This window comes from Diceros bicornis, chromosome 4, assembly GCF_020826845.1.
Source record: "Diceros bicornis minor isolate mBicDic1 chromosome 4, mDicBic1.mat.cur, whole genome shotgun sequence".
Taxonomy (NCBI): Eukaryota; Metazoa; Chordata; class Mammalia; order Perissodactyla; family Rhinocerotidae; genus Diceros; species Diceros bicornis.
In genome coordinates, this window is record NC_080743.1 from 83,662,057 (window position 1) to 83,687,880 (window position 25,824).

General features: G+C 38.9%; 1 protein-coding gene across 2 annotated transcripts in view; it reads right to left on the reverse strand.

Annotated features, from left to right (window-relative positions):
- The window catches only part of RGL1 (ral guanine nucleotide dissociation stimulator like 1), a 119,773-nt gene that overhangs the window by 79,446 nt on the left and 14,503 nt on the right, over positions 1 to 25,824 (reverse strand). For both annotated transcript variants that reach the window (XM_058539892.1, XM_058539893.1), the window contains exon 3: positions 2,184 to 2,392. In XM_058539892.1, coding sequence (XP_058395875.1) covers positions 2,184 to 2,392 — 209 coding nt within the window. The remainder of the gene's footprint in view (positions 1 to 2,183; positions 2,393 to 25,824) is intronic.

The following is a 25,824-nucleotide window of genomic DNA, read 5'->3' on the forward strand; positions in this document are numbered from 1 at the left end:
TAACCATTGATCCTAATGATTTCACTCTTTATGCATATATGAGGAAAATATCTTGAGAAAAACCCACTGTTAATAACCTTATTCACATTGGAATAGAACTTGATTATTAAAGGCCTTAAGACTGATAGATATGACTACATAAAAATTTTTTAAATGTCTTCATAAAAAAGAATATTAATAAACAACTTTAAAAGCTAAGGGACAAATTAGGAAAAAATATCTCTACCACAATATAAGAAAAAAAATAATTTTGTTAATATACAAAGTGTTATAATTAGATCATCATTAATTAGATGACAAGAGTCCAAAATAAAAATAAGTAAAGGAGGGGCCAGCCCAGTGGCGCAAGAGGTTAAGTGCACGCGCTCCGCTGCGGCGGCCCGGGCTTCACTGGTTCAGATCCCAGGCGCGCACCGACGTACTGCTTGTCAAGCCACGCTGTGGTGGTATCCCATATAAAGTAGAGGAAGATGGGCACGGATGTTAGCTCAGGGCCAATCTTCCTCAGCAAAAAGAGGAGGATTGGCATCAGATGTTAGTTCAGGGCTGATCTTCCTCATAAAAAAAAAAAAAAAAGTAAAGGATATGAAAAGACAGTTCACAGAAAACACAAATGCCCAGTAAGTATTCTAAAAGATGCTAAACCTCATTCATAAATGTAAGAAACATAAATTTTAAAACAATGAGCTATTTTTGAATGAACAGATCACGGTAGAGATGGTTTCAACGGTAGAGATGAAAATATCGCCAGCTGGCAAGGGTGTGGGGAAAGCGAGTGAACAGGCACTCTCCTTCTCTGTGGACAGGAGTGTGGTTGGTGCAACTTTCCAGAGGGCAATCTAATGATATCTTTCACATTTCAAGATGCTTATATATTTTGACCCATCAATCACTCTTCTATGAAATTATCCTATAGAATTCTCAAACAAGTACTCAGAAGACATATAGTTAAAGACACTTTTTGCAGCATTGTTTAAAAATTTAAAAAACAAATTAAAAAACTGGAGAGAGCTTAAGATAGCTTTTCTCTCCCAGAAAAGTTTGGGAAGAATACAAAAGGAATGGTTTATAGTGATACGCGACTGGGACTAGGACTTGGGAAAAAGGAAATTTTTACTTCTTTTTTTTTTACTTTGAATATTCTATAATTTTCTGAATTGTTTGAACTTTTCACTATACACATGGATTAATTCTATTTTTAAAATGTTAATATGTGTTGCGTGCCTAATTAGATTATAGTCTGTTTAATTTTTTCTTTCTACTTCCATATATTTCTTGAAACCTAATAAATGGAATTTGGGGAAAAAGTAGCAATATGAGAGAATGTTAATGTTTCTTTTTATACCCTTCTATGGTATAAGAATTTTTAACGTAAGCACATCTTACTTTCAAAATAAAAAAATCTAGTTAAAAATCAATATTCAAAACTCCAACAAAAACACCCTATCTTATTCCCTTCTGTATGCAGGAAACTCCAGGATATAAGGATTTGTATGAGGACTCGCATGATTCTAAAACAAAGATTTGGCTGGCAGTTTTCTTCCTCCCAATATCAAGTCAATTTAATAAAAATTTTTTAAAAGACCAAGTTTAATTATAAATAAAACAAAAATATGGGGGGGGAATATAAATCTGTGAATTATAATGTACTCTGCTCTACTCTATGTAACATGTGACTTAACAACATAGATCAAGGATGATATCTGTGTGCATATCCACGAAGCAGCCGAGGCATGGTGACTGTTAGTAGCTATTATTATCACCGTCATCATTATTATAGCCACCGTTCATTAGCTGCTTCCTATGGGTCTAATACTGAGCTCCATACTTCACACATATTAGCACATTCAATTCTCACAACAACCCAATGAGATTCTTGGTTAATTGATTATTTAGTAGAATTATATAAAATTTTAAAAATATGGAGAAAATTTTAGGGTGGCACATAGTAACTGAAATCTATAAATGAGTCTAGATTTATGGTATGAAGTAACTCTTTTATAGACTTTTTATGAGACACTTTTACCAGAAATAGATCATAAAGTGGCTCCTGAATAACCTTCCTTCCAGTTAATCCTTCCTCACACATCTCTCTCAGCATGCCAAGTGCAGGTGATTCAGAACCTTCCCTCTGCAAACAGGCTCACCTTCCTATTACCTGCCACTCTCCTTTAGAGTCTTACCTGTCCAGCAGCAGTTCCAGCACTTCTTTAGTGGAGGCAAAGCCTCTGTATGTTGACAGGAAGATGCTGATGTAGGTAAAGTCATTGTCCCCAAAAGCCGTCAGCAGGTTCTCCACAAGCTTCTCCAAGGTGCCAGCTTTTATGGTCCTGATCTTACAGGTCTCATACTGACTGACTGTATGTCCTGGAGGCAGCTGGTCCCCTTCAACCTGTACAAGAAATTCATGATTAAGATCAGGAGAAATGGCTCCCTAAAGTAAAAGCGAAAACGTTGAAACAGCTGAAGCACAGCCTGTCATGTTTTTCCTTGCTCTTATTTAACTTCCCTACAAGTCACATAAGGCAATCCTCTCACCTGTGACTGTAGCAGAGTGGTGGCAGTGGGGGAGGGGAGTGTATGTGCGTACTCCCTTCCTCTCTAGAAGTAGAGGTATTACTTCATTGTGGTTACATTTGCTTCTACTTACTCTCCTATCAAGAACTAGGTTGCCAGCATATTTTATCAAGGATGTTTTCTATAACCCCAGGATCGAGTTTAGCAAATGTTATCAATCATTCCCTCTGTATTGTTCCATGTTAAGTTGTCACACTCATTCTTAAAGACAGCTCCTACAGTGGGGTGCTGGAGCTGACTCATACTGGCTTTAGAGAGCTGATTGATAAACTGTTAAGATTTGTGTGAGCCAGCTGACATCATGTTGATAGCTTGAAACATCAGCCATGGTAGGAGTATATTCTCCATGGAAATAGATGGAGATCTGACCATGGAAGGCAATATACTTTCTGACTCAGTATCATCAGCAATCAACTGAGTTGACTGAGAAGTGGTTGTACCAAGCAGCACTGGGCTAATCTCTGGGGAGTAATGGAAAGAGTGGGTGGGTACGTGACCCCTGTCTTCTGGAGACTTGCAGACTTGGAGACAAAAGAAGACATTTGCTCACGAGAAGTAGCTATCACATGAGAATGAAACTGTGAATGATACTGGTGGGCATAATTGCACCTTGGAGACACAAACCATAATACATAAGAACTGATTAGTGATAAAATCTCTAAAGCTTAAAAATTGAGGGCCAGCCTGGTAGCTTAGAGGTTGGCTTCGCGCACTCTGCTTTGGCGGCCCAGGGTTCACAGATTCGGATCCCAGGTGTAGACCTACGCACTGCTCATCAAGCCATGCTGTGGCAGCATCCCATATAAAAAATAGAGGAAGATGGGCACAGCTGTTAGCTCTGGGCCAATCTTCCTCAGCAAAAAGAAGAAGAATGGCAAAGGGTGTTAGCTCTGGGGGCCAATCTTCCTCACACACACACACACACAAAAATTGAGTATGAGGGAAGAGACCCGAATTGAAGAAAAATACAGGTGTGCCTTACATTCCGCAATAAATCTATGTCTAACCAACCATACAGAGATGCAACTTTCAAAGTTTAACTCATCCTTCATAGGCACTAGGGAAGATGACCTACTAAGAGGATCTTTTCCTAAAGCAAATAATCATTCTAAGTGATGCAAACAATCACCAGGCAATTTCTCTGAATTCTAAGTTTGAATTGTTTTATATCAGATTTTCCTAAATTGAAATCATCAGACGTGAAAATTAAAGAAGAGGGACAAAAAAAGAGAGAACTGAATCTCTAAATGATGACATTTTGCTTACTAAGTGGCACGTTTGCTTTCTCTTCACCTGGCCTGGCAGAAGTTAAACCACTGCAAGGAAACTGGCTGGCGAGATTGCTTTCAGTAAGACCACAGGGGTTGCAGTCACTTTTAGAAGGGGTGAGAATAGCTTAATGTCACCGTGTCCAACTGCTAACAGGAATTAATATTAAGACTCCAGCTTATGCGGTGGATGACTTGATTTCTTTATTTAATTATTGAAAGACACTTTTAGTTTCCCAGAGAGGCACCTGGTTCAGGCAAAATACGAAATATTTCTTTAGGCCTCTTAGGCCTGTTGACTCAGATCACAGCCTAATAATTGTTTTGTATCACTCCATACGTAGTTTTAGAACAGGGCTAACAGTATCCATCTGTCTCCCAGGAGCTTCAATTAACTTTAACCAGAAATAATGAATGAAAAAGATATATGGTTTCAAGGTCTAATTACGTTTTTAATTACTTGGTACAGTGTGGCCCTAAGTGTGTGCTGTACAACACTGGTTCCAAGACAAAAGGTTCCGTGGTCAACTTTGGGAACTATAGAGTTAAACAAAGTCAACTACACTTCTTTACTGCAGAATTTCTTAGTCTTTAATATGCTAACATGTTACAAAACTCCAAGAGAAGGTTATGGCATAGGACATTTCCAAATAGATTTCCCTTTATTCTCAGAGCATCTTGCAGAACATTAGAATGAATATACTTTGATAAATATTAGCTTAATAAGTCACCATGACGCATTTAAAACTTAATTCCCATTTGTCACTTTTCACATAAAAAAAGAAAAATCAAGACATTATAAAATATAATGTCAATTTTTATCTTCAAACATCTATATTCCTTTGATCTCTTTCTTAATATCAAAATTTAGGCTGTTTTGTGTATTTTACTTTGTCATTTCAAAAGACTCCATCAAAATAATTCTCAGCCTGACTATATTAAAAAGTAGTAGTTAAAAAAATATACTTCAATGTCAAATGTTAACAACGACAACAAGAGGAATGGCTTCTCAGTCTCGAGGGACATTCAAACTCTAATTCTAGATCAAGCTTCCCTACCTTGTGACGATGTCAGGGCTCCCTTCCCAAAGAATTTTATAATTTGATGATTCTTATTTTACTCACAATGCAAATTCCACTTTAAAATTAAATATTTTCTTATTGAAACTAACAACTATTTAAAAGAACTAATTTTTCCCTGAGTATTGATGTAGCCAAAAATTCAAACACAGAGAAAAATGCTTGTCAAAGGACCTGATGAAGTAGGTCCCTTTTCCTGCCAGAAAGCAGATTTGGCAGGAAGCCAAGATTCTCCCTTGGGAATGGGATCATGTTACTCATTAACCCAGTCTCTTCCTTTCAATCTTCCTTTTACTCTGAAAAAAACCTCAGTATGCATGCCTGATCCCCGTATGTCCCTTTCACCGTTTTTGTTCCTCAGTGTTCGCATCTGTACATTAGGAAGAACCATGCCTGAGCTAACAGAATGGCTAATAAAATATTTTGAATATTTAGATTTTAAAAATCATTCTCTAAGTACACTGAGTGAGCATCAATGACAGTATCATAAAATGAAGTAGAGGAATTGCTCTGGTGCTAAAACCATTCTCACAAAAATTAACAATGCATAGTAAGGTGTCAGAGCACTTGCTTAATGTCATTTTTTGCATATTTTGCTGAGCACCCTAAAATCTACTTACTATAGCAGGGGGAAGAACAGGTTCTTGAAGATGAGTTCTAATTTACCATCATTCAAAATAGAGTACATTTTATCTTCTTATTACTGGAATTACTTTGAAATAAAATTATACAAAAGTGAAACACAAAAATATATACTATGCCTTATGGTCAGCCTGGAGAAGCTAAAATTTTAGTTTCATTTTTGCAGCAAAATATTCTATAGCTACATAACCCTTTTAAGAGACTAATTTAGGATCTGTTTTTGTTTGTAATATCTCAATACCTTTGAATTCTAGTTTAAAAGAAGAGTAGGGGGAGGCGAGGAGAGAGCCTTGGCAGACAAGTGTTTAATAACCCAGACTTAGAGAGCAAGACCGGGAGGGCTGCGCCTGCCCTCGGGGTTAGCACGCTAACAGGAAACAGCTCAATCTGGATTTAATCAGAGACCATCGCTTTCCTGACAAGATCGTGATACTGAGGCCACAAAAATGTTTCATGATTGTTTTTTTGGCCAATCTTCCTGCCATTAGAATTCAGCTTTTCCTGAGAGAATACGTCTGACTCCTATGGGGCAAATATCTAAAACCCTGCCCAACTGTCCTAGCCGTGGAATTTCCATAATCATCAACTTTGGCATGAGGGGGACAGGAGAAAGAGAATGTGAGAGATGAAATGTGCCATATTTCAATTCTGCTTCCAGCATGGAGAAGTACACTCTTTCACCTTCTAAAACATGAACTGTTAACAACTTGGGTGTTTCTAATTTGAAAGAAAAAAATTTTTTTCTTCAATCAAAATAACACTTCAGTCATCTGATACTTGAATAGGGAATGTGCTAAGTCAACAGCCTCAGTAGACTGGGGACAGTATGACATCCTTCTCCAAGCGACGCTCAGTGTTCAGTACATCAGTTCTCAGGCATTCTGGCCTGAGCAGAAAAGTAAATAGTGAGTACTATTCCAGTCATAACTCCCTAAGAAAATCTAAAGCCATATCCAAGGTTTTATAGGCTTTAAAAAGGTACACATTGCTGTCTCTACATTCATCCCAGAACATGAAGGGTACATTTTATACTTCCTTTTCAAATGACCTACAACCACCATCCAGCAACAAGAAACCATCGTTGCATAGGAAATGCCACGAGATGACTCACAAATAAGCTCTGATCATCTGTCCATACTGCCCAAATATGTATGGATTAAATGTCCTTGCCATGCAAAGAAAAAATACATGTATGTAATGGCACACAGCAGAGCATCATGGCGAAGCCAGTGCATCTGAGTATAGTGAGCTATTTACACATGGGACATCCAGAGATGTAATGCATAGTCTATACAAAATCCTAGGGCATGTGGTGCAAGCTCACTGTCAGCTTCTGTTTTGTGTGAACTTCTACTTTGGGTATGAACTCAGTTTTTTGCTAGGTTAGGGTTGCCAGGATGCCCAATTAAATTCTAATTTCAGATAAATAACGAATAATCAAATAATTTGTTGGCACAAGTATGTATTTAGGACTTATACTGAAAAATGATTCGTTGTTTATCTGAATATTTCAAATTTAACTTGGCATCTTGTATTTTTATTTGGCAAGTCTGACAACCCTATGCTAAATGCATACAATGGGCACAGAATGGATCTCTCTTTCATTTATTATCTACTTATTCAGCCACACATTAACCAAACAGTACCATGCACCAGGCACTCTGCGAGGTAATAGAGACATAAAAGTAAACAGCACACAGTTCTGACATCCAGGTTGTTCAGTCTGGTAGAGGAAACAGACACAAAGAAACCATTATAATGCAACGTGAGTAGAATGGTGGAGAGAGAGGCAGATATCATGGAAGAACCAGGAGAGACCTGGCATAGAAGCGGCATCAGAAAAGGATTCCTGAGTAGGTGATGCTTTGCACTGGGATTTAAATTACGAACAGGAGTTAACAACATTGGGGAGGACGTAGCAGGCAGAGAGACTAGGACAAACGAAAGCATTAAGAAGAAAAGAAGTGTAAGGGGGAAAACGTGGTTGCAAGAGCAATATGACAAACGGAATGAACTGCTTGGCTAGAAGTCAGCAGGAGACTACCTGTTTATGGAAGACTCAGGTGGAATCCCAAGGAGCTTAGACTCCATTCCCTTTGGGTTTAAGCACAGTCAGAGAAATCACAGTATGGAGGATAGATCTGATGGGAAGCTTTAAAGTTGAGAAAATCAGTAGGAAAATTGTTGATACTCCAGATGAGCAACTGTAAGAGCCTTAACTCATGCAATGGTAATAGGGATAGAAAGCGGTGGGTGAAGGGACAAATTTAGAGACTATTCAGGAATTGTCAAGACTTAGTGATTAACTGGATGCAGAGGACGAAGATGAAGGAAAAGAGAATCAGGAATCTTTACCTGATTTCTAGTGTAGATGACTGGATAATAGTGCCATTCATAGGAAAGAAAACTGAGGAGTGGAAGCGAGGTTTTCTGGGGGCAGAGGTATTAAATTCCACTTTAGAAATGAAGTATCTTTGGGATTTTCCAATGGTACAGTCCAACAGGCAGTTAGAATCTAGAAGTTGGGGAGAGGGGTCTAAGACGGAAATATGTAGAAGTTACATGATTAAAACAGCTTCACTCTTCCAGGCAGTGTGTGTAGAAGAGGAAGAGCAGAGGGCCGAGGATGGCATCTGGAAGAACACTAAAATTAAGAGGGTTCTAAGAACAAAGATGTCATGTGGCAAATTTACACATTGCCTGATCTGTGGTAGCATTTCCAGCCAGAGAACCCAGAAGAAATCTTCACTGCCAGATTCATATATACGCTAACATATGCACCTTCCATCTAATTACGCAAACATATCAAGGTCTAGCCAGCAATGCACTGGAGCCAGCTTGTATAGCTTGCAAAAGCCAATTGTGCACACTCCTTCTCAATTCTATGTTCAATGACATCATGTTGGTATCATGAATTTGGCCATTATAGAATATTTACACCATGGAAATTGGCAAATTGGCTACAAATCAAGGCTGTTCTGGAGAGCTGATTTATCAGCACACCACTGCCCAAGAGTCCCTCTCAGATTATGTCCATGGTAATGTCAAGAAACGTTTATACTGGTTGAACATTTTTCTCTTTCTGTGTCCACTCCACTTAAGGCATTTGTATTGTCATTACGATCTTTGACCTCATAGAAGATAGACAATTATGCCTCTGAACTAAGAAAAAAGTAGATATATGGAGGAAAAAAGAAGTGGAGGATCATGTGCGTTGAGAAATGAATGTGCTCTAAAAAAATTACAAGATCCCCAAGAGTTGACTTTGCTTGAAGCCACATGTTAGGATGTGGTCAGGTTTCTATGATGAGTACCCTTCATCCTCAGGAAAATGCTAAGGGAGCTGTAATAACAAACAATGGCTAGTGTTTTATCACACAGAAATTCCAGCCCCCTCCGCCATCCTGTCTCAGCAGGGTTTCCTAGATCACCACCATAGAGTCCAGGAACTCTCCTGGGGGAAACAGGAAGTTGTGTTTTCCATCTCCTAAAAAATAGTAATCTTCCTGGCTGTGAATCTGCTCGGCTCAATGTTAATCCATAACAGACTCGATCTTCTCTGACACAAATCCTTATTTCTGATATTCTGGTCCTCTTTTAAGGATTCCAAAAACTTTAAGGACGCAGATTCAAAAATTAAGTGGATTTCAGGGAGTTTGTTGGGACTACATTTTTCAAATAAAATAATTTCACTTTTACATGCTACTTATCTGTTTGAAACTCAGAATGCTAATGATTAAGACATGAATTAACCTGGGTTCCACTTCCATTTCTGAGGCCAATTTACTATGGAACCTAGGGCAATAACAAAGTTTCAATGTCTTAGTCATCTACTTTATAAAATAAAGAAATCACATGCTATTTTGAGAAGTTAAAGGATTTAGAGTTGCATGAGGGGAGGGAGGTTTGAACTACAATAGTCACTGTTTGCATTTGCCAAATAACATCACAAATCGTCACATACAGTTTAGTATCCAGAGTGAACTTGCAAAATTCACAATTCTTTCCTTTCTGTCTCATTCAGAGCCTCAAATGCCCAAGGTCTTCATATCCTGAGGTCACAGGTTAACAGGTGCCCTGGCTTTCTGGAATTCATTCTGTTTTTGTGCAACACAGCCAACCTCTGTCTGAAAAAGTCAGCAGGGGGTAGGGAGCTTCTGTGTGACCTAATATTCTCTGTGAATGAAGCCTGCGATGAATGGAAAGCCTTCCCCACGGCCCAGAAGCTTTCCCAGCCCACCATAAATCCCACAGACAGTTCCATGGGGTTTTATCTCCTTGTGAGATTTAAAGTGTTCCTTCACCAATCTTTGAGGGGCGGGGGAGTGGGGAGAAGGCAGGGGGTGGAGACTGCCTGATGTTTCCAAACTTAGCCATTAATTTGATTCTTATCCTGCATACCACATTAAGGAATCTCTTATCCTCTCCACTTTCCTATGGGATTAGTTCAGTTTTAAGCAAAGTAAACATTTAGTTCTCACTATTATTATCACCTATTACAATGATTAAGCATAAAAATCAAAGCTTCATTATCAAAATGCCAGTAAAATCATTACTTCCCTGGATTTCAAAAATCAAGTAATGACTCTGTTCAGCTTGCTCCTTTTCCCCTCCAAAACTAAATCTTTAAAGTCTATGTGGACTTATAAATTAAAATCTAAAATTTAACTTTATAGTTCCCATGAAGCTCTGGGACATAGAGCCTGCCCTCCGCACTGCATTTGGCACAGGTAATACTCCCAGATCATGGGCTTGTAGGACTGTCTACCTTTGGAGCAAGCAGGTACCTTTCAAGCATACTATCAGGTGATCAAATCTAAGGCAAGGTATGAAGAACAATTTAGTTATCTTGAGTACATCTCTCTGAAAGATACACTGATGTAAACTGGCTTTTTTTTGTTAATAGGCTTTCCTCTTCATAAGCTATAAATTAATTCTAAGAAAACCATCCTTATGCCCTAAATGAACAGGAAGAGAGGGTTAACAGATATTTATTGAGCATTATAAGTCAGATGCTCAATCCTTACAACAATCCTCTAGTATAGAAATTATCCTCACTTTACTTGAGGAAAATGAGGTTTGGAGAAGTGAAGGATCTCAACCAAAGTTACCCAGCCAATTAGCATAATTGACAGAGTCAGGATATAAAACCAGCCCTCTCCTTCTATTACAGTGTGTTATGTTAAAACACAAAGCAACACGGTATTGGGTTTTCAGTCTCCATATTTGTACACCCAAGACTATCAGAACAACAGCTCAGAATCTCCAGGCTTCATAGAATTGTTGTAAGAAAGAGATAAAATTAGATAACAGACCTGAAGCCGTGTTGAATAGTCACAAGAACTATTTAGGATTCTACAAATATAAGAAAATATTGTACGCAATACTAAAATCCTTCTCTTTTCCCTTTCTTTCCCCTACCGCAATTACTTTCACCAAAAGTTAGGTCTTAACACATCAAATGCTCTCTGGTATTATGCCTCTTACTTCCTGACACTAATTGGAATCTTTAATCCCTAAGGATGAAAACATATTACTTTAGTGCTAAACACCTTCTTTGGAGGAAAACAAAAATCCCCCCCATAATTACAGTTTCTTGAGTAAATTAAGTCTAAGAAAGATGAATGATTTCACCCAAGGGCTCAAAGGAAGCCAGGAAAACAATGTCAGTAAGCTGTATGAGAAGCTACTGGATAATACAGTGTAAGAACCCATGGGGAGCACTCGTGTCCCGCTCTGATTTCCAGGTTATTAATTAATTTTCCTACTTCCGAGGTTTACAAGTCTCTCTAGTCAAGAGACAACTTCCTTCTATTTTTAGAAAGAAAGAGAAATGCAAGTAGAATGACAACACCATTATTATGGGATATAGCCAGACAAAGTGGCAGGTTTGTAAATGCTAACACTTAATGAAAATAAATAAAGGAGAAGATAGAGTATCGAAAGGAATGACGGCTGGCAAAAACATAGATCTAATTTCTCCAAACGAACAGAAACTGAAAAAGCAATCATTTTGTTCACTCGATTTCAACGTGACAAAAATATATATAAAAAGATAGGTGTGTCAGTTGTAAAGAAAATATTTATCCGCCTAATAATATGCTTATCATTCCCATGGCTCATGACCCACTCTTGATGTCAGATGTCAAAAGAGCTTCCATTGTGCAAAGAACCCAAATGAGGTGCTAAGGGAATCTATAAGAGAAATGAAGGACTGTAATGTTTAAAAACTTAACAGTAGAAATTATAATATGAATATGAATTTTTTCATTTAATGGCATGGAAGGAAAGGGATGTATAGAGCTTAATACTAGTGCATATTTGAAATAAAATAAATGACAGGTAAATAAGCAGAGGCCTTACAGAGAGCATTTCAGAACTGATGGGGATAAAAACCTCTCGCAACCCAGAGAATCAACGATAAGGCAGGCAGGCAGGAAGAAAAACGGCATGGAACCAAATTTTGTTTCTAGTTCCAATTCAATTAATCATCAAGTACCTGTTAGCGCCTTCTATTCATCTCAGCAGTGGGCTAGAATAACTCTTTTTAATTTAATTGCTTTTGTTAGTTCCTAAATACAATTGAGTGGATTCAATCATTCAACAAATATTTTTGAGTCCCTACTAAGTGGCTGCTGGAAGCCAGAGGTAACAACACAGAACCAGACAGACAAGATGCCAACTCACAAAGATAAATCCATCTCCTCTACAACTAAAGAAGAAGAAAGTAGATTCATGAGCCATCGCTGACTGGACCCGGGCTTGCTCTTACGGAGCCCATTCCCTTGAGTCAGAGTCTTCAAGTTATCTGATCCTCAGAGTTTTATGCTTCTCCACTAGAAATACTACAGAGAGAAATACTATAGAGAGAGAGATGATGATTTCATCATCACATGCAAATAGAGAGAAGCTATGAATATAGAGAGAGCAACTCTTTCTAATCAATACTATATAACTATAAATAGTAACTGCAGATGGGACCACTTACCAAATGGAAGTAAATATATACAGTCCTTGGCCATAGCTTCTCTGTGACACCTCCAGGAGAGCTCTGGTAACAGACCAATGGATTGCATCGTTCACTGGTATAGGTCAAATCAGTTTTACTTTTAACCAAAGGCACTACTCACCTCACAAAGATAACAAATCAGACAACATGTTCAGAAAAAGTCCTAAAGTTTTAATTACAGTAGTTTGATTTTCTGAATATAAAATATTTTAAGATTGTCTTTTGTGAAAAATGTCACTAAAACCCATGTACATTTGGTGACTTATTTGTCTGTTTCCTTGAACACGCTAAACCGTTTTCAAGACAATCACCTGGGGTGCTGGGTAAAATCACTGATTCCTGAGCCCACGTTCCAGAGGTTCTGATGTGTAGACCTAGAATAAGGCAAGGGATCTGCATTTTAGCCAGCATCCCAGGTGATTCTAAATGCAGAAGATATATTGATTACCTTGGAAGAAATACTGTGCTTGACAATGTGAAAACAAAGATGAGTAAGGTTTATTTATAGGATAAAGGAGAACTTGATTAACTAACACAAGCTTAGACAAAGCCACATGACCTCTCTTAGTCTTAGTTTCCTCGTCTGTAAACTGGGAATAATATTACCTTTACCATCCTTAACTCACTTGGATGTTGTGAGGATGATTCAAAAAAAATGTGAGGCCCGGCCCCGTGGCTTAGCAGTTAAGTGTGCATGCTCGGCTACTGGCACCCGGGGTTCGGATCCCGGGCGCGCACTGACACACTGCTTCTCCAGCCATGCTGAGGCTGCGTCCCACATACAGCAACTAGAAGGATGTGCAGCTATGACATACAACTATCTACTGGGGCTTTGGGGGAAAAGAATAAATAAATAAAATTATTCAAAAAAAAAATGTGGGATATGCTTTGAACTGCTTAAGATAAAAGAACTATATAGTAAACTAAGGTATTACTAACATTCATGTCAATGACCTGAGATGCTTTCAAGCAAACCATGTGATCTTTGTTATGTGTCTATCCTATGAAATTCAATGAGTTTTCCTATAAGAAGGGACTAACACTAGCCTATAAAGTTTACTTCTGCCCTCAATACTCTTCCACCTGGTTGCCAATCCTATGGAAATGCTTCAGCACTTACCTCCTGTGGTATCCCTGCAGAATCGGCACTATCGATTCTCTCTTCCAACTCTCTGCCCCTCTTGCTTATGAACATCACTTTCTCAACAACAACAACACGTAATAATTCTAAGCACTTTGTGGGTATCCCATAATAACCTTATACAGCAGATAAATTTATTATACCCATTTTACAGAAAACTGAGTCTCAGAGAAGCTAAGCGACTTGTCCCAGAGCACACAGCTAAAAAGTGGCTGAAGCCAGGATTCATATCCAAGTGGTCTGGACCCAGAGTCACACTTAACCAGAACTCTATCTCACCTCCCTCAAGGCAATCCTGAGGTAATACAGGTTGATCACTGGTTCCTCGTCCTTCACTTTCTATAAATATGGAAACATTTTTAAACTCAAGCCTCTTTTCTTCTTAGTCTATACTCTCTTTCTGGCCATCCCATACACATTTCCCTACAGTTTCACTGAACACAAATATTAACTCCCACATATCTCCAGTTCTTACTTTTCTTCTCAATTCTAGACCTGAATTTCCGATTACCACACATCTACCTGGATAATCCAGAAGGAATTCTAATTCAACATGTACAAAAAGAAACTCATTATTATTCTTCTAATATCTTACCCTTTCTCTAGCCTCGGACTTAGTTAATAGTCCAAGTCATAAACCTGCAAATCATCCTTATGCCCACCTTATCTCCCCCTCACCTCCAAAATCCAACCTGACCCATTCCGTAAAGAGCTTTCCATCCTCTTCTTCTTGCTGTCCTCACTGTCTTACCTTAATTTAGATCTCATTTCTTAACTAGTTTCACTTGCCTCTAGTTTTGTCAAAATGTTCTCTCTAAAGTACAAATCCTACTTTCAGAATAAAGTCCAAGTATCTACTTAAACTAAACATGCCTAGCCTATGACTCAGCAACTCCATTCCTAGGAACATTTCCAAAAGAAACCAGTGTATATGACCACCAAAAGACATGGACAGAAACATTTATAGCAATTCTATTCATACTAGCCACATGTTTTCCATAGTACATTGTCAGCATTTGTTTACTAACAGGCATCCTCCACTAGAGTGTGAAATCTTTAAAGGCAAAGACTAGTCATATAAATATATCTCCAGAAATTAGCCTATAACCATATCAATAAGCGCTTCATGAATATTAATTAAATGAACGTGTTTTTAAGATAAAAAAGAGTCCTTTATCTAACAAGCCTGACATTATGTTCCCTAAATAACCTTTACTTGATTCTTCCAAACTCAGTCAAACAAAAAAAGAATCTGTACAGGAGGTGGTCCCCTGGCATGCCAGTTCGGCAGGCTCCACTTTGGCGGCCTGGGTTTGCAGGTTTGGATCCCACGTGCAGACCTACACCGCTCGTCAGCCATGCCATGGCAGCGACTCACATATAAAGTAGAGGAAGACTGGTACGGATGTTAGCTCAGGGCTAATCTTCCTCAAGCAAAGAAAAGAGGAAGATTGGCAACAGATGTTAGCTCAGTGCCAATCTTCCTCAGCCAAAAAAAAACAAAATCTGTACACATAAACAAGAAAAGTCTGTACATATACAATCAAAGCACGTAATGCTTGATCATCTCCTCTGGACTGCTAAAGCAACTGCCCTTTTAAATTGTTCTTATGGCATCCACAGTGAGCTTTTAAAAACACAAATCAGATCATGTCACTCCCCTGCTTAAAACCTCCCCCTGGCTTCCCATATCACTTGGAATAATACACAGATTTCTACCATGGCTTGCAAGGCCCCTCCTGCCTATCTCCCTGACCTCACCACCAAAACCATCTCCCTCCCTCTCTAAGCCCCAGCCACACCGATCTTCTTTCAGTTCTTAAAACACAGCAAGCTCATTCACCCTTAAGGATCTCTGCATTTGTTCCTTCTGCCTAAAACACTGCTCAGCCTGACCTTCTCACGGTGGATCCTTCCCCTCATTCACTTCTTCTGATCAGGTGGTATCGCCTCAGATAAACCCCCTGGATCATCCCTCTGGTGTCACGCTAGCCATCTTCCCCTACCAGCCCAAATCACGTTATCTAGGTTAATTTCTTTATAGCACTGACGTGTTTACTTGTTTGCTGTCTGTAAACTCCACAACAGCAGAGCCCATATTTGTCTTCTTCACTACTATATCCCCGGGTATAGAAAGAGTCCTCAGTTAACGTTTGTGGTAATGAGTGAAAAACTAACATTGTAAGTAAATTGCAAATTATTTAAAAATCTGAATTGAAGGCTTACTAAACTCCATAGATCTACTGAAAAATATAAACCTCTGTCCTCTGAATGAAAAATCTTAGGTAAACAAAGTTAACTGATTCAATCTCTTCGTAGCAGTTGAGAACTGAAGTGAATTTAGCAAAATGACTGTTCTGAGCTTTCTTTGCATCTCCATTAATTCCATACTGGATTATCATAATTTTAAAAATTACTGAAGTCATGGGGTTTTTTTCCTCCAGAATTCCTTTCCCATCAAGATTGAGACGCTGAATCAAACTACACATAACAAGGATCTCTCATTCTGAGACTGACATTGCCCTCGTTGTTCTATCAGATGCAAACGCCAGTGAGCCACTTGCTTGCTTTGAAAACAGAGAGTGGGAATATGCGCTTGTTCTGACTTCTTACAACTCCAAGTGGGAGTACCAGAGGAAATGAATACACAAGCTAATCAACCAGCTCCACAATGTAAGTGTAAATACATCGCAGGAAGTTTACTTGTGAGGTGTTGGACTACCAAGACGCTTCCAACACTTTCTTGCACGAAAGGTATCATATAAAGTCAGAATTTCATTTTACTTTCCCCTTTCTCCCATGCCAGGTTCTAAGCCTTGAACACTAAAAATAATGTTTGAGGTCTCTTCATTTATATTAAGTTTTTATTATTGAAACAAATGAGTGCTCTAATGTTTCATTCTAGAATGCTGAGGGTGGTTTTCACCTTGTAACAAGGCCACTCATTACCTCAGTCATTAACCCTTCTTAAGTGGAGATCTAGAGCAGTGCTTCTTTACCACAAATCCCACTTTCATTCATTTATTCATAAATAGTACCTTGAACATAGTAAAAGTTCAATAAATATTATAAGACACCACAGGTACAGAAATGAACACACACATGGTTTCTATCCTCATGAAGCCAACATTCAAGCAGAGAAGACAAATATTAAACAGATAACTTAACAATTAACTATCTAATGACAGTGGAGATCACTGCTCCCCACAAAAAGGTGCTAAAAGAACACAAGATAAGGGGATCAGATTTTGTCTTGGTGATCACAGGAAGTTTCACTGAGGAAACAGATCAGAATAATCAGTAAGTGTTCACCAGGTAAAGGGTGCGAGAGAGAACATTTCAGGTGAGGGAACTGCAGGTGCAGATGCCTTGAAGTAGGAAGAAACCTGGCACACTGGAAGGATAGAGACAAGATGATGTGGCCAAAGGAGAATGAAGCAGAAGAGAGTGGCAGGAGATGAGCTTAGCAAGGAGAAGACTTTTGATCTTTAACCTAATATCAATGGGAAGCCATTAAAAGATTTTAAGCAGGTGAGTATACCATGATCCAATATAACAGGTCTATAGGAAGAATGAAATGTAAGAAAATAAGGAAGGATCCAGTCAGAGGACTGCTAGAGAAGGTAAGAGTTTCTCAAGATGTGGACCATGATCCACCTGCATCAGAATACCAGAATCACCGTTAAAGGCAAATTCATGGGCCCAACCTCCAATCCACTAAATCCAAATCCTTATAACTGGGGTATCTCCATCTGGTCTCAGGTTATTATAATAAACATTAAGTAGCACAGTAACAATACTCGAGGAATGCCAATGATCATTAAATAAATAAACCATGACTGAAGTGAAATACTCTGCTTTTACTTGGGCATGAGTTCCCTCCTCTAAAAGTCTGGTGTTACCCCTTTCTTCTCCAACTCCCTTTCTTCCTTATCTGTAGCAAAGGACCAATTTTATTCTTTTCCCATAGTCATTGATTGATATTAGTTTACACTTACTTTGACTTGTTCCTGACTGGAGCAGATCAGAGGACATGAACACATAAGTTAACCTGTGTTACCATACAAGTTCAATTCTGACTAGAAAAATTCAGATTAGGAATAATGTTATCTTTTGTTTGTGTGGCCCTTCCTAATATGCAAAGCTCTTTTATACACACAATCTCATCTGATCCTCACAATAATTCCAATTTACAGATTAGAACACTGAAGGCTCAATGGGCTATGTGATTTACCCAGGCACATTACTAGTAATTGACAGAGGCCAGTCAAGCCCAGACCCCTCAGACTCCAAAGCCACACTGAAGGAACAGTGCCAGAGCTCCAGTAGGTCAGAGCCCCATTCGCTCATCGAAGGTCCCCCATGTACTGCCCTCCATCCCTCATTCCATGCATGGCAGACAGTGAGAGCCTACTCCACATCAGGTGCTACGAATGACTCACAAACTCTCAGGTCCTGTACTAAATAGCAAGTCAAAATTCCCTCTATGAGGTAATGGGAGGGAAAAGACACCATTGTAGGCAAATGAGGACATAACTGTCCCATGTCACCAAAACTATTTGAAGGAAAATATTTAGATTTCATATTAACAGGATAGAGGTCACAGGACTATAGGAAATTATAACTGTCTTAGCCAAACAAAACATAAACTTCTCTTGTCAAAGAGATGTAATGGTCATGTTGCCAGTAGTAATCATATGTTTGGATTTTCAAAAATGCCTTCTCCTTCCCCACTAAAAAAAAAAAAAAAAGCTGCAACGTTTCCCTTTCCAGGAATGTGATTTAACTTAACAGCTAAGCTAATAATCACTAGCTGCTTATTTGGTGCAAACAAAGAAAGCACTGTCTCTGCAAGTGGACACGATGGTCCTGAATGTGAGACGGATTTAAGTATCTGGTTGTGAGTGGCCATTATATCACGTGACAAGTGGAGCTGCACGAGCACCTATTACATGACTCCATATGGCCCTGTCACTCTAATTCAAGCGCGGGGACTTTCCCTTCACGTTAAAAAGCTCTCCTCGGTCACTTCCATAGCTTGTGAGGTTAAAAAACTTAAATTATATTGAGCCAGGGAAATCGTGTACACAGCTATTGTATACAAAGTAAACAACAAAAGGGGAGAATAAGAAAAAAATGCTTCTTCAAGGACTCGAAGGCAACTGTGGAAGAGGGCAGAATGCGTAGAAGGCAGCTAGGCTAGAACCGAAGTGAAGAGCAACGCTTTGTAGCTATGTCTTAATTGGGGAGAAAACATAGCATTTTTCAAATCTCCTTATGTGATTTGATGGGCACCTAGCAGTTAACTAGAAGCACATATTGATTCATTTTGCCTAAAAAGTATAGGATGCACAAACAGGCCATTGATGTCACATGATTGAGCAGCGGTCGGTGTGGAAGCAAAACCAGTGAGAGAGTTTCTAGCCGTTTGTAAGTTTAGCCACCACATATTTCTCTGTAGCCCCAACATCTAACTAACTCCACACCTCTGGTCAAAGGTCTCTTGGACTGGGAAGGGAGGAGGCAATACCTTTAACATTTCCTTCCAGTAGCTCTGGAAGGAAGTTGTTCAAGGTGTGAATGAGGTCCAGGGAAAATCAAATTTTGAAGAAACCAGTACATTTAAATCACATAACAGTGATCCTTCATGGGGAAATTTAATGTTCAACATAGAAGGAGTTGTTTTCCCAATGAGGGTCCTTTTAAACACCAACACTCTAAAAGTTTTATTAATTTTATGGAATGTTTCTAGAATGTGTCATTTTTCTGCCTTCAGAAGTAGAATAACTTGAGCATGGTTTAACCTTTCATTCACAGCTCAGTAGGCCACCAACGCTACAAAGGACTGTGGTATCTGCCCCAGAGACACTGACACAGACAGTAGCGCTTCTTCCAAAACTAAAGGATCCCACATACCTACACTTTTCTAGTTCATAAGCCTGGTATTGAATCATCATCACTTTCTTACATCCATTTATTCAACAAATACTTATTATGTCTGCTGTTCTAGACTCTGGAAAGACAGCAGGGGGAAAAGCAATGAAAACCCACGTCCTCATGGAACTTACATTCTAATGCAGGAGAGAGGCAATCGATCAATCACCAATAAAACAGTATGTTAGACAGTGGTTAAGTGGCAGGGATGGTAGAGCTGAAATGGGGGATGAGGAGTTCCAGGGTGGGGGGGGGGGCTGCAATGTAAACGAGTGGTTAGAGAAGGCCTCACTGAGAAGGTGACATTTGAACACAGCCTTCCGCCAGGATTGTCAGTTTTTGTTATTATGAGTGTGTCTGCCTCTAAAAGCTACACTGTCTTCAGATTTGCCCCATCTACTCAACTGTAAACAAAAAACTTCATTATGAGTATATATAAATAACCAACTTTGTTATGTATTAGGAATTAACATAGTATGAATTAAGAATGATGGCCTTTCCTATGGAGTAAGAGCTATTTGGGCTGCTCAGAGAACTCTTTCACTAACTTAAAGTTTTTAAATATGCTCTGGAAAGTTGAAATAACCAAAAGTGAGGGGGTGTGACTCTGCTTGTTTTTTTAGAGTACATAAGCCTCCAAACATCTTAAAACTTTGCCCCCGCCCCTCGTAGTCTATGATAATAAACTAGCTTGCTTCTCCCCCTTACCTCTCTAACTACACTTTTTCTGACTCCTAGACTGACTGCTCTCCGCCTTCTCGCCTCCTGAATGAGACATCACCCAAGCTGGGCCCTCAGCCCTCCTCCATTTTCCATATCATTCATTCTTACTGTTTCATTCACTTACACTCACCTTCATTCCTCTAATCCCAAATCTCTTCTAATCAGAAAATTCCTCCAGCACGCTGTGCCTAAAATTGACATAATCACATCCTCACCCTCCCACCAGCACCACCAAGAAGCTCTTCCTCCCAGAACCCGTTTCTGCTGATGACACCACCATCCTCGTGGTTCAGCGACACCAAAAATCTTAGAACAATCTTTGACTCCTCCCCCTCACTGTACAAGCAGTCACCACAGCTACCGATGCTTTCTTTTAGGTTTTTATCTACTCTGCTAATGGGAGGAAACAAAAAGTTATCACTGCAGACACAACTGTGATCACTAAGGACAAGTGATTGCTTCAGGATTTATAGAAACCTTGGTAGAAAGTGATTAGGTTCTCCTGGAAGTGTCAGACAAGAATCCCAAATGTTAGGAAAACAATGTTTATTAAACTTAGTATAAACCTTCTCTAACAGGGAAGAGGATTCAAGAAAGGTAGGAAAAATATTTCAAACATGAAATAAAAAAAAGAAAGCACCCAAAGAAATCAAGGTGGTTGTCCAGGTTTTCCAAATTATTAGAGATAGAAAGAAGGCCCCATAATTAAGGCTGTATCCTTGGGGTAGCAGATATCTAAGAGCAAAGGTAACAGGAAAGTTAACAGTTATAATAAACTGAGTCTTGAGAAAATGTTAAGGTCAAGTAGAAGAGCTTTTTTCAGCTATATTAGGAGCAAGAATGAGGAAGGGAGCGGCTCATTACTGATAGGTGGGGTACTATTAACTGATACAGAGAGAAAAGAGAACTACTTCGCTCCTCTTATGCTTCTATCTTCACTATCAGGGAAAATGATCTTTAAACTGGAAAGGACAGGACCAACATGGTGAAGAGGAAACTAGAGCCCAAGATAGAGAAGGCTATGATAAGAAAGCACTTAGCCCTTAAGTGATTTCATGTCTCCAGAGCCAGATTAATAACCCGCAAGGGCACTGAAAGAACCAGCAGATGTGATCATAAGATGGATGAATGGAATGTCCACAAGCATAGAATCATGGACGTGTCTAAACGCTGGCAACAAGAAAACAGACCAATTTTCAGATAGGAATGTAGACTGGAAACAATGGACTGCTTTGCCTGCCAACCACTATTGCCAACATCCCAGATGGTATGTAAGCAATGATCACTAGGAGCTAACATGAAATCACTGAGAAAAACAAAATCATATCAAACTAACTTTCCATCCTACTCTGACCCTAGGCAAGTAACACGGAATGTTATAGACATGATGTTCATAGAGTCAAAAAGCCATTCTACCAACTCTCTCCTTAGATCTTTATAGACAGGATGGAGCTCTATGAGTTGAACAGTTGGTAGAGTTGGCTAAATTTGTATCCAAATCCAACAGTCAAGGAATGCTGAATGCTGAAGCACTGTTAACCAGTGAGTATTGTTAGCAGCGGGGAATGTCTCTAGCAATATAACACAGAGTTTTGTCTTTGGCCATGCTGATTAAATCATTTTGATAAATGAAGTGTTTCTATAGAACCTTATTAAACTTAATTGAAAGTTATAGCTAATACACTGACTTACTGAATCAGAATTTTAGAAGATTTTGAAAAAACTGGAAAAAATAGCTAAGACTAACAAAATTAAACTAAAATAAATATTTTCTGCATTTAGATTTTTAAAAATCAACTCTCCAAGTACAGGTTAAATGAGACTTAATTATTTAACAACTATTAATTGTTTAATATTGCAAAAACTAAAAAGACCAAGGAATCTGAGCTGAACATAAGTCGTGAGTGTAATACATTTGCAAAGGGACCTAATTTAAGTTCCATACATGAACACTCCTAATAGTAAAAAGAACCATATAAAATTGCCAATATTCAACCTTTTTTAACTTACAAATATGGCAATCTCATACAGCTCAACCTAAGAGAAGATTACACGTGGTGTCGTAAGAGAAGTAGAAAGTGCCTTGGAGTTCAGAAAAGGGTAACATACCACCATTGGGGAAGCTGGAGAGGGTTCATTGAAGAAGTGGCATGTGAACTGGAAACTGAGTGATGGCTGGGATTTAAACAGAAGGCGATTTGGGGAAAGGAGGACATTTCAGACAGAAGTAACAGGGGGGGAGAAAAGACCCTAGGACAGGAAAGTAGCCTAACTAGGTTAAAGTGTGGAGGATATAAAGGTGAAACACAGGAAATAACACTAGAAAGGGAGATTGCAACTAGACTTTGGAGGCCCTCAAATCCACTGTGCTAAGTTCTCTAAAATTCCATGAGTTTCCTACAAACACCAAGAACAATATTTGGCACATACAAGGGGCTCAAATTTGATTGAATAAGTGAACGAATGAACGACCTATTTGTGTTAAGTACAGAACAACAGGAGGTCAACATAAACACGCCCCTGGTTGCCAAGTGAGTCCATAACTGGAATCATAGTACTTTTCATCTTTTAGTCTAACTCCCTCAAAAATTCTGGGTGACTACCAACAGGACTGGAAATACTCAAGCAAAATAGAGGCGAAAGGCTGCCTGGTCCTCCGCCAGTTCCTAGGGTAATCTAATTCACCAGGGCAAAATCTCCAAAGAAGATTTCGGTTCAATAACTCCTAAATATTGTGCTTTTGGACTCTTTCCTGAAAATGAATGCCATCTAAGTCTACAAGTTTCAGAAACAAATGTTTGGTGGCTTTTGTGGGCAATTGTTTTTAAAACATCAGGCATGTCTAAGGTATAATTTTAAAGAATCTGGCTCCAGGAGAAAAAGCTCAAGCATTAGTCACATGTTTTACATTTCTTACTCTTGCCTGCCAGATTTTTTTTTTTTTAATTAAGAAAGGAAAAATGGGTCAGCCCAGAAGAATTTTTACAACTGTCAGAATAAATACAAGGCCCATGCAACCCCATCAACTTCATTTTGGGAGCCTTCCCCCCCTCTGTCTGTGGCTTTAAGTGTCGTTTATTTAGAACCCAGCCAAAGGCATCACCCTGGTGACCGACCCTACATCTTGCATGCTGTCAGGGCACGTTTTCTGTAGGAGGGAAGAGAACTGATGTGATTCTAGATTAGATACAGCCTCTTCTGATTGCAACAGGACACGGTGGGTGGAGCAGCTAAGGGTCAAAGGGAACCCTCGTCCAACCCAGCTTGGCTCCAAGGTCATTAAGAAACCACTCTGCTTCTTAGAAAGCATCACCACCCATGAATTTTGAAGAAGTCTTCAAGAAGCAACTAATCAGACAAAAGTCACTCCTGGGCTCAAGAGACAGTTTAGTGCTGAGCACACAGGTCCAGACTGCAGTAGACAGAACTGCTGCCATCCTTAGTTCACCCTTCACTCTGGGAGTCTCCTGAGTAGCGACTGCTTTTAGGATGAGCACCAATGCTCGGGTTTACTTTCATGCAGAGTCTGGTTTATTTGAAGGGTTCCAGAAGAGCTTCCGCCAACCAGACTTAAAATCTATATAGTGTTTCTAGTACCAACCTGCCCTCTTTCAGAGCAGTCCAGGCCTCCTCCTAAAGCTTTAGAGATTAAGCCAAACCTAGAGCAGTGATTTTTCAAACTTATTAACCATGCTTCATTATAAAAAGAAAAGATACATTTTATATGTGATTCAGTATACCTATGCACACATATAAAACAAAAAGTTTCACAATAATGCTATTCTGATATCTTCTATTCCATTCTGTTCCAATTTTAAAATGCTGATTTTTGACCCAATAAACTGATTTCAGAACCCACTAATAAATTATACCCTGCATTTTGAAATGCAAGGCCCTAGAGCAACACTGCCCAACAGAAATATAATGCCAGCCACAATATGTAATTTTAAATTTGCTAATAGCCACATTTAAAAAAGTAAAAAGAAACAGGTGAAATTAATTTTAACAATATATTTTATTTAACTCATTACATCAAAATATTATCATTTTAACATGTGACCACTATCAAAAATTACTGAGCTATTTTACATTATTTTTTTCATACTAAGTCTTCAAAATCTGGTATGGATTGTACATGTACAGAACATTTCAATTTGGAGTAGCCACATTTCAAGTTCTCAAGAGGCCCATGTGGCTAGTCACCACCATACTGAATAGCACAACCCTAAAGACTTCTGGTCCCAGGTCCCCACAACGGTGTCCAGCAGTGAAACAAGGGGAGCCATCCACTGCTGCTGAATTGCAGTGCACATTCACTCACATGCCCTCATCTCATACTGTACTATCAGGGTCCTCACAGCTCCCAAGCCCTGATAAAGGATGGGAGATTTCACAAGGAAAAAGAACAGAAATGAGGCTTGTTAACCAATAATAAGCATTATCACCCTGAAACTCTTCAAACACCAAGTCCAAACGCATTCTTTCGTTCTGTGACAATAGAAATATAACAAATGTCACAAAATATTCAAACTAGAAAGTAACTTTTAGAGAAGTTGTTCTGAAAAATATATCTTGCTGATTACAGAAATGAATAAATAGCATGACTGCAACTACGTTAAAAAGCGTGCCTGTGAACAAAGACTGGAAGATAAAAAGCAAAAGTTTAAAGAGCTGTGTTATGGTGGTAGGATTATGGGTGATTTTTTTCTTTTCTTTTAAAAAAATATGTATAATATTGTTGCATTACTCTTTTAAGAATAACATTGCTTTAAAAAGTTTCTTCCTTAGGGCCAGCCCATGGTGTAGTGGTTAAAGTTTGGCATGCTCTGCTTCGGCGGCCCAGGGTTGGAAGGTTTGGATCCTGGGCGCAGACCTACACCACTCATCAGCCATGCTATGGTGGCAACCCATATACAAAGCAGAGCAAGATCCACACAGATGTTAGCTCAGGGACAATCTTCCTCAAGCCAGAAAAGAGGAGGACTGGCAACAGATATTAGCTCAGGGTCAGTCTTCCACAGCAAAAAAAAAAAAAAAGGTTCTTCCGTCTTTTCCAAAGCAAACATATATGCCATTGAATCCCAATACAAAGAAAAAGATAAGGAAAGCATGCTCTGACAAAAGGCAAGAAGAATCAGAAGCTGTCAGAAAACTTGATTTTGATAGAGCCAATGACACTGGGACAATCTGAATGAAAACACATAACAGCTAGAATTCTGAAAACTTCCAGCAGTGACTTGATATTTTGCCTGAAGTAGAAATTTAAGGGTTAAAAATGTAAGACCACAAAGCAGAGGAAAGTTTGAAAGGGTAAGAGAACAAAGGAAGTTGAGTTTTACTAAAGAAAACTGAAAAGTATACAGATAATATTGTTATGTAATAATATATTATTTATGTCACTTATTTTTAACTCCCCTTTTGCCAGTGGATCCTGGTAAAAGGAGCACACCC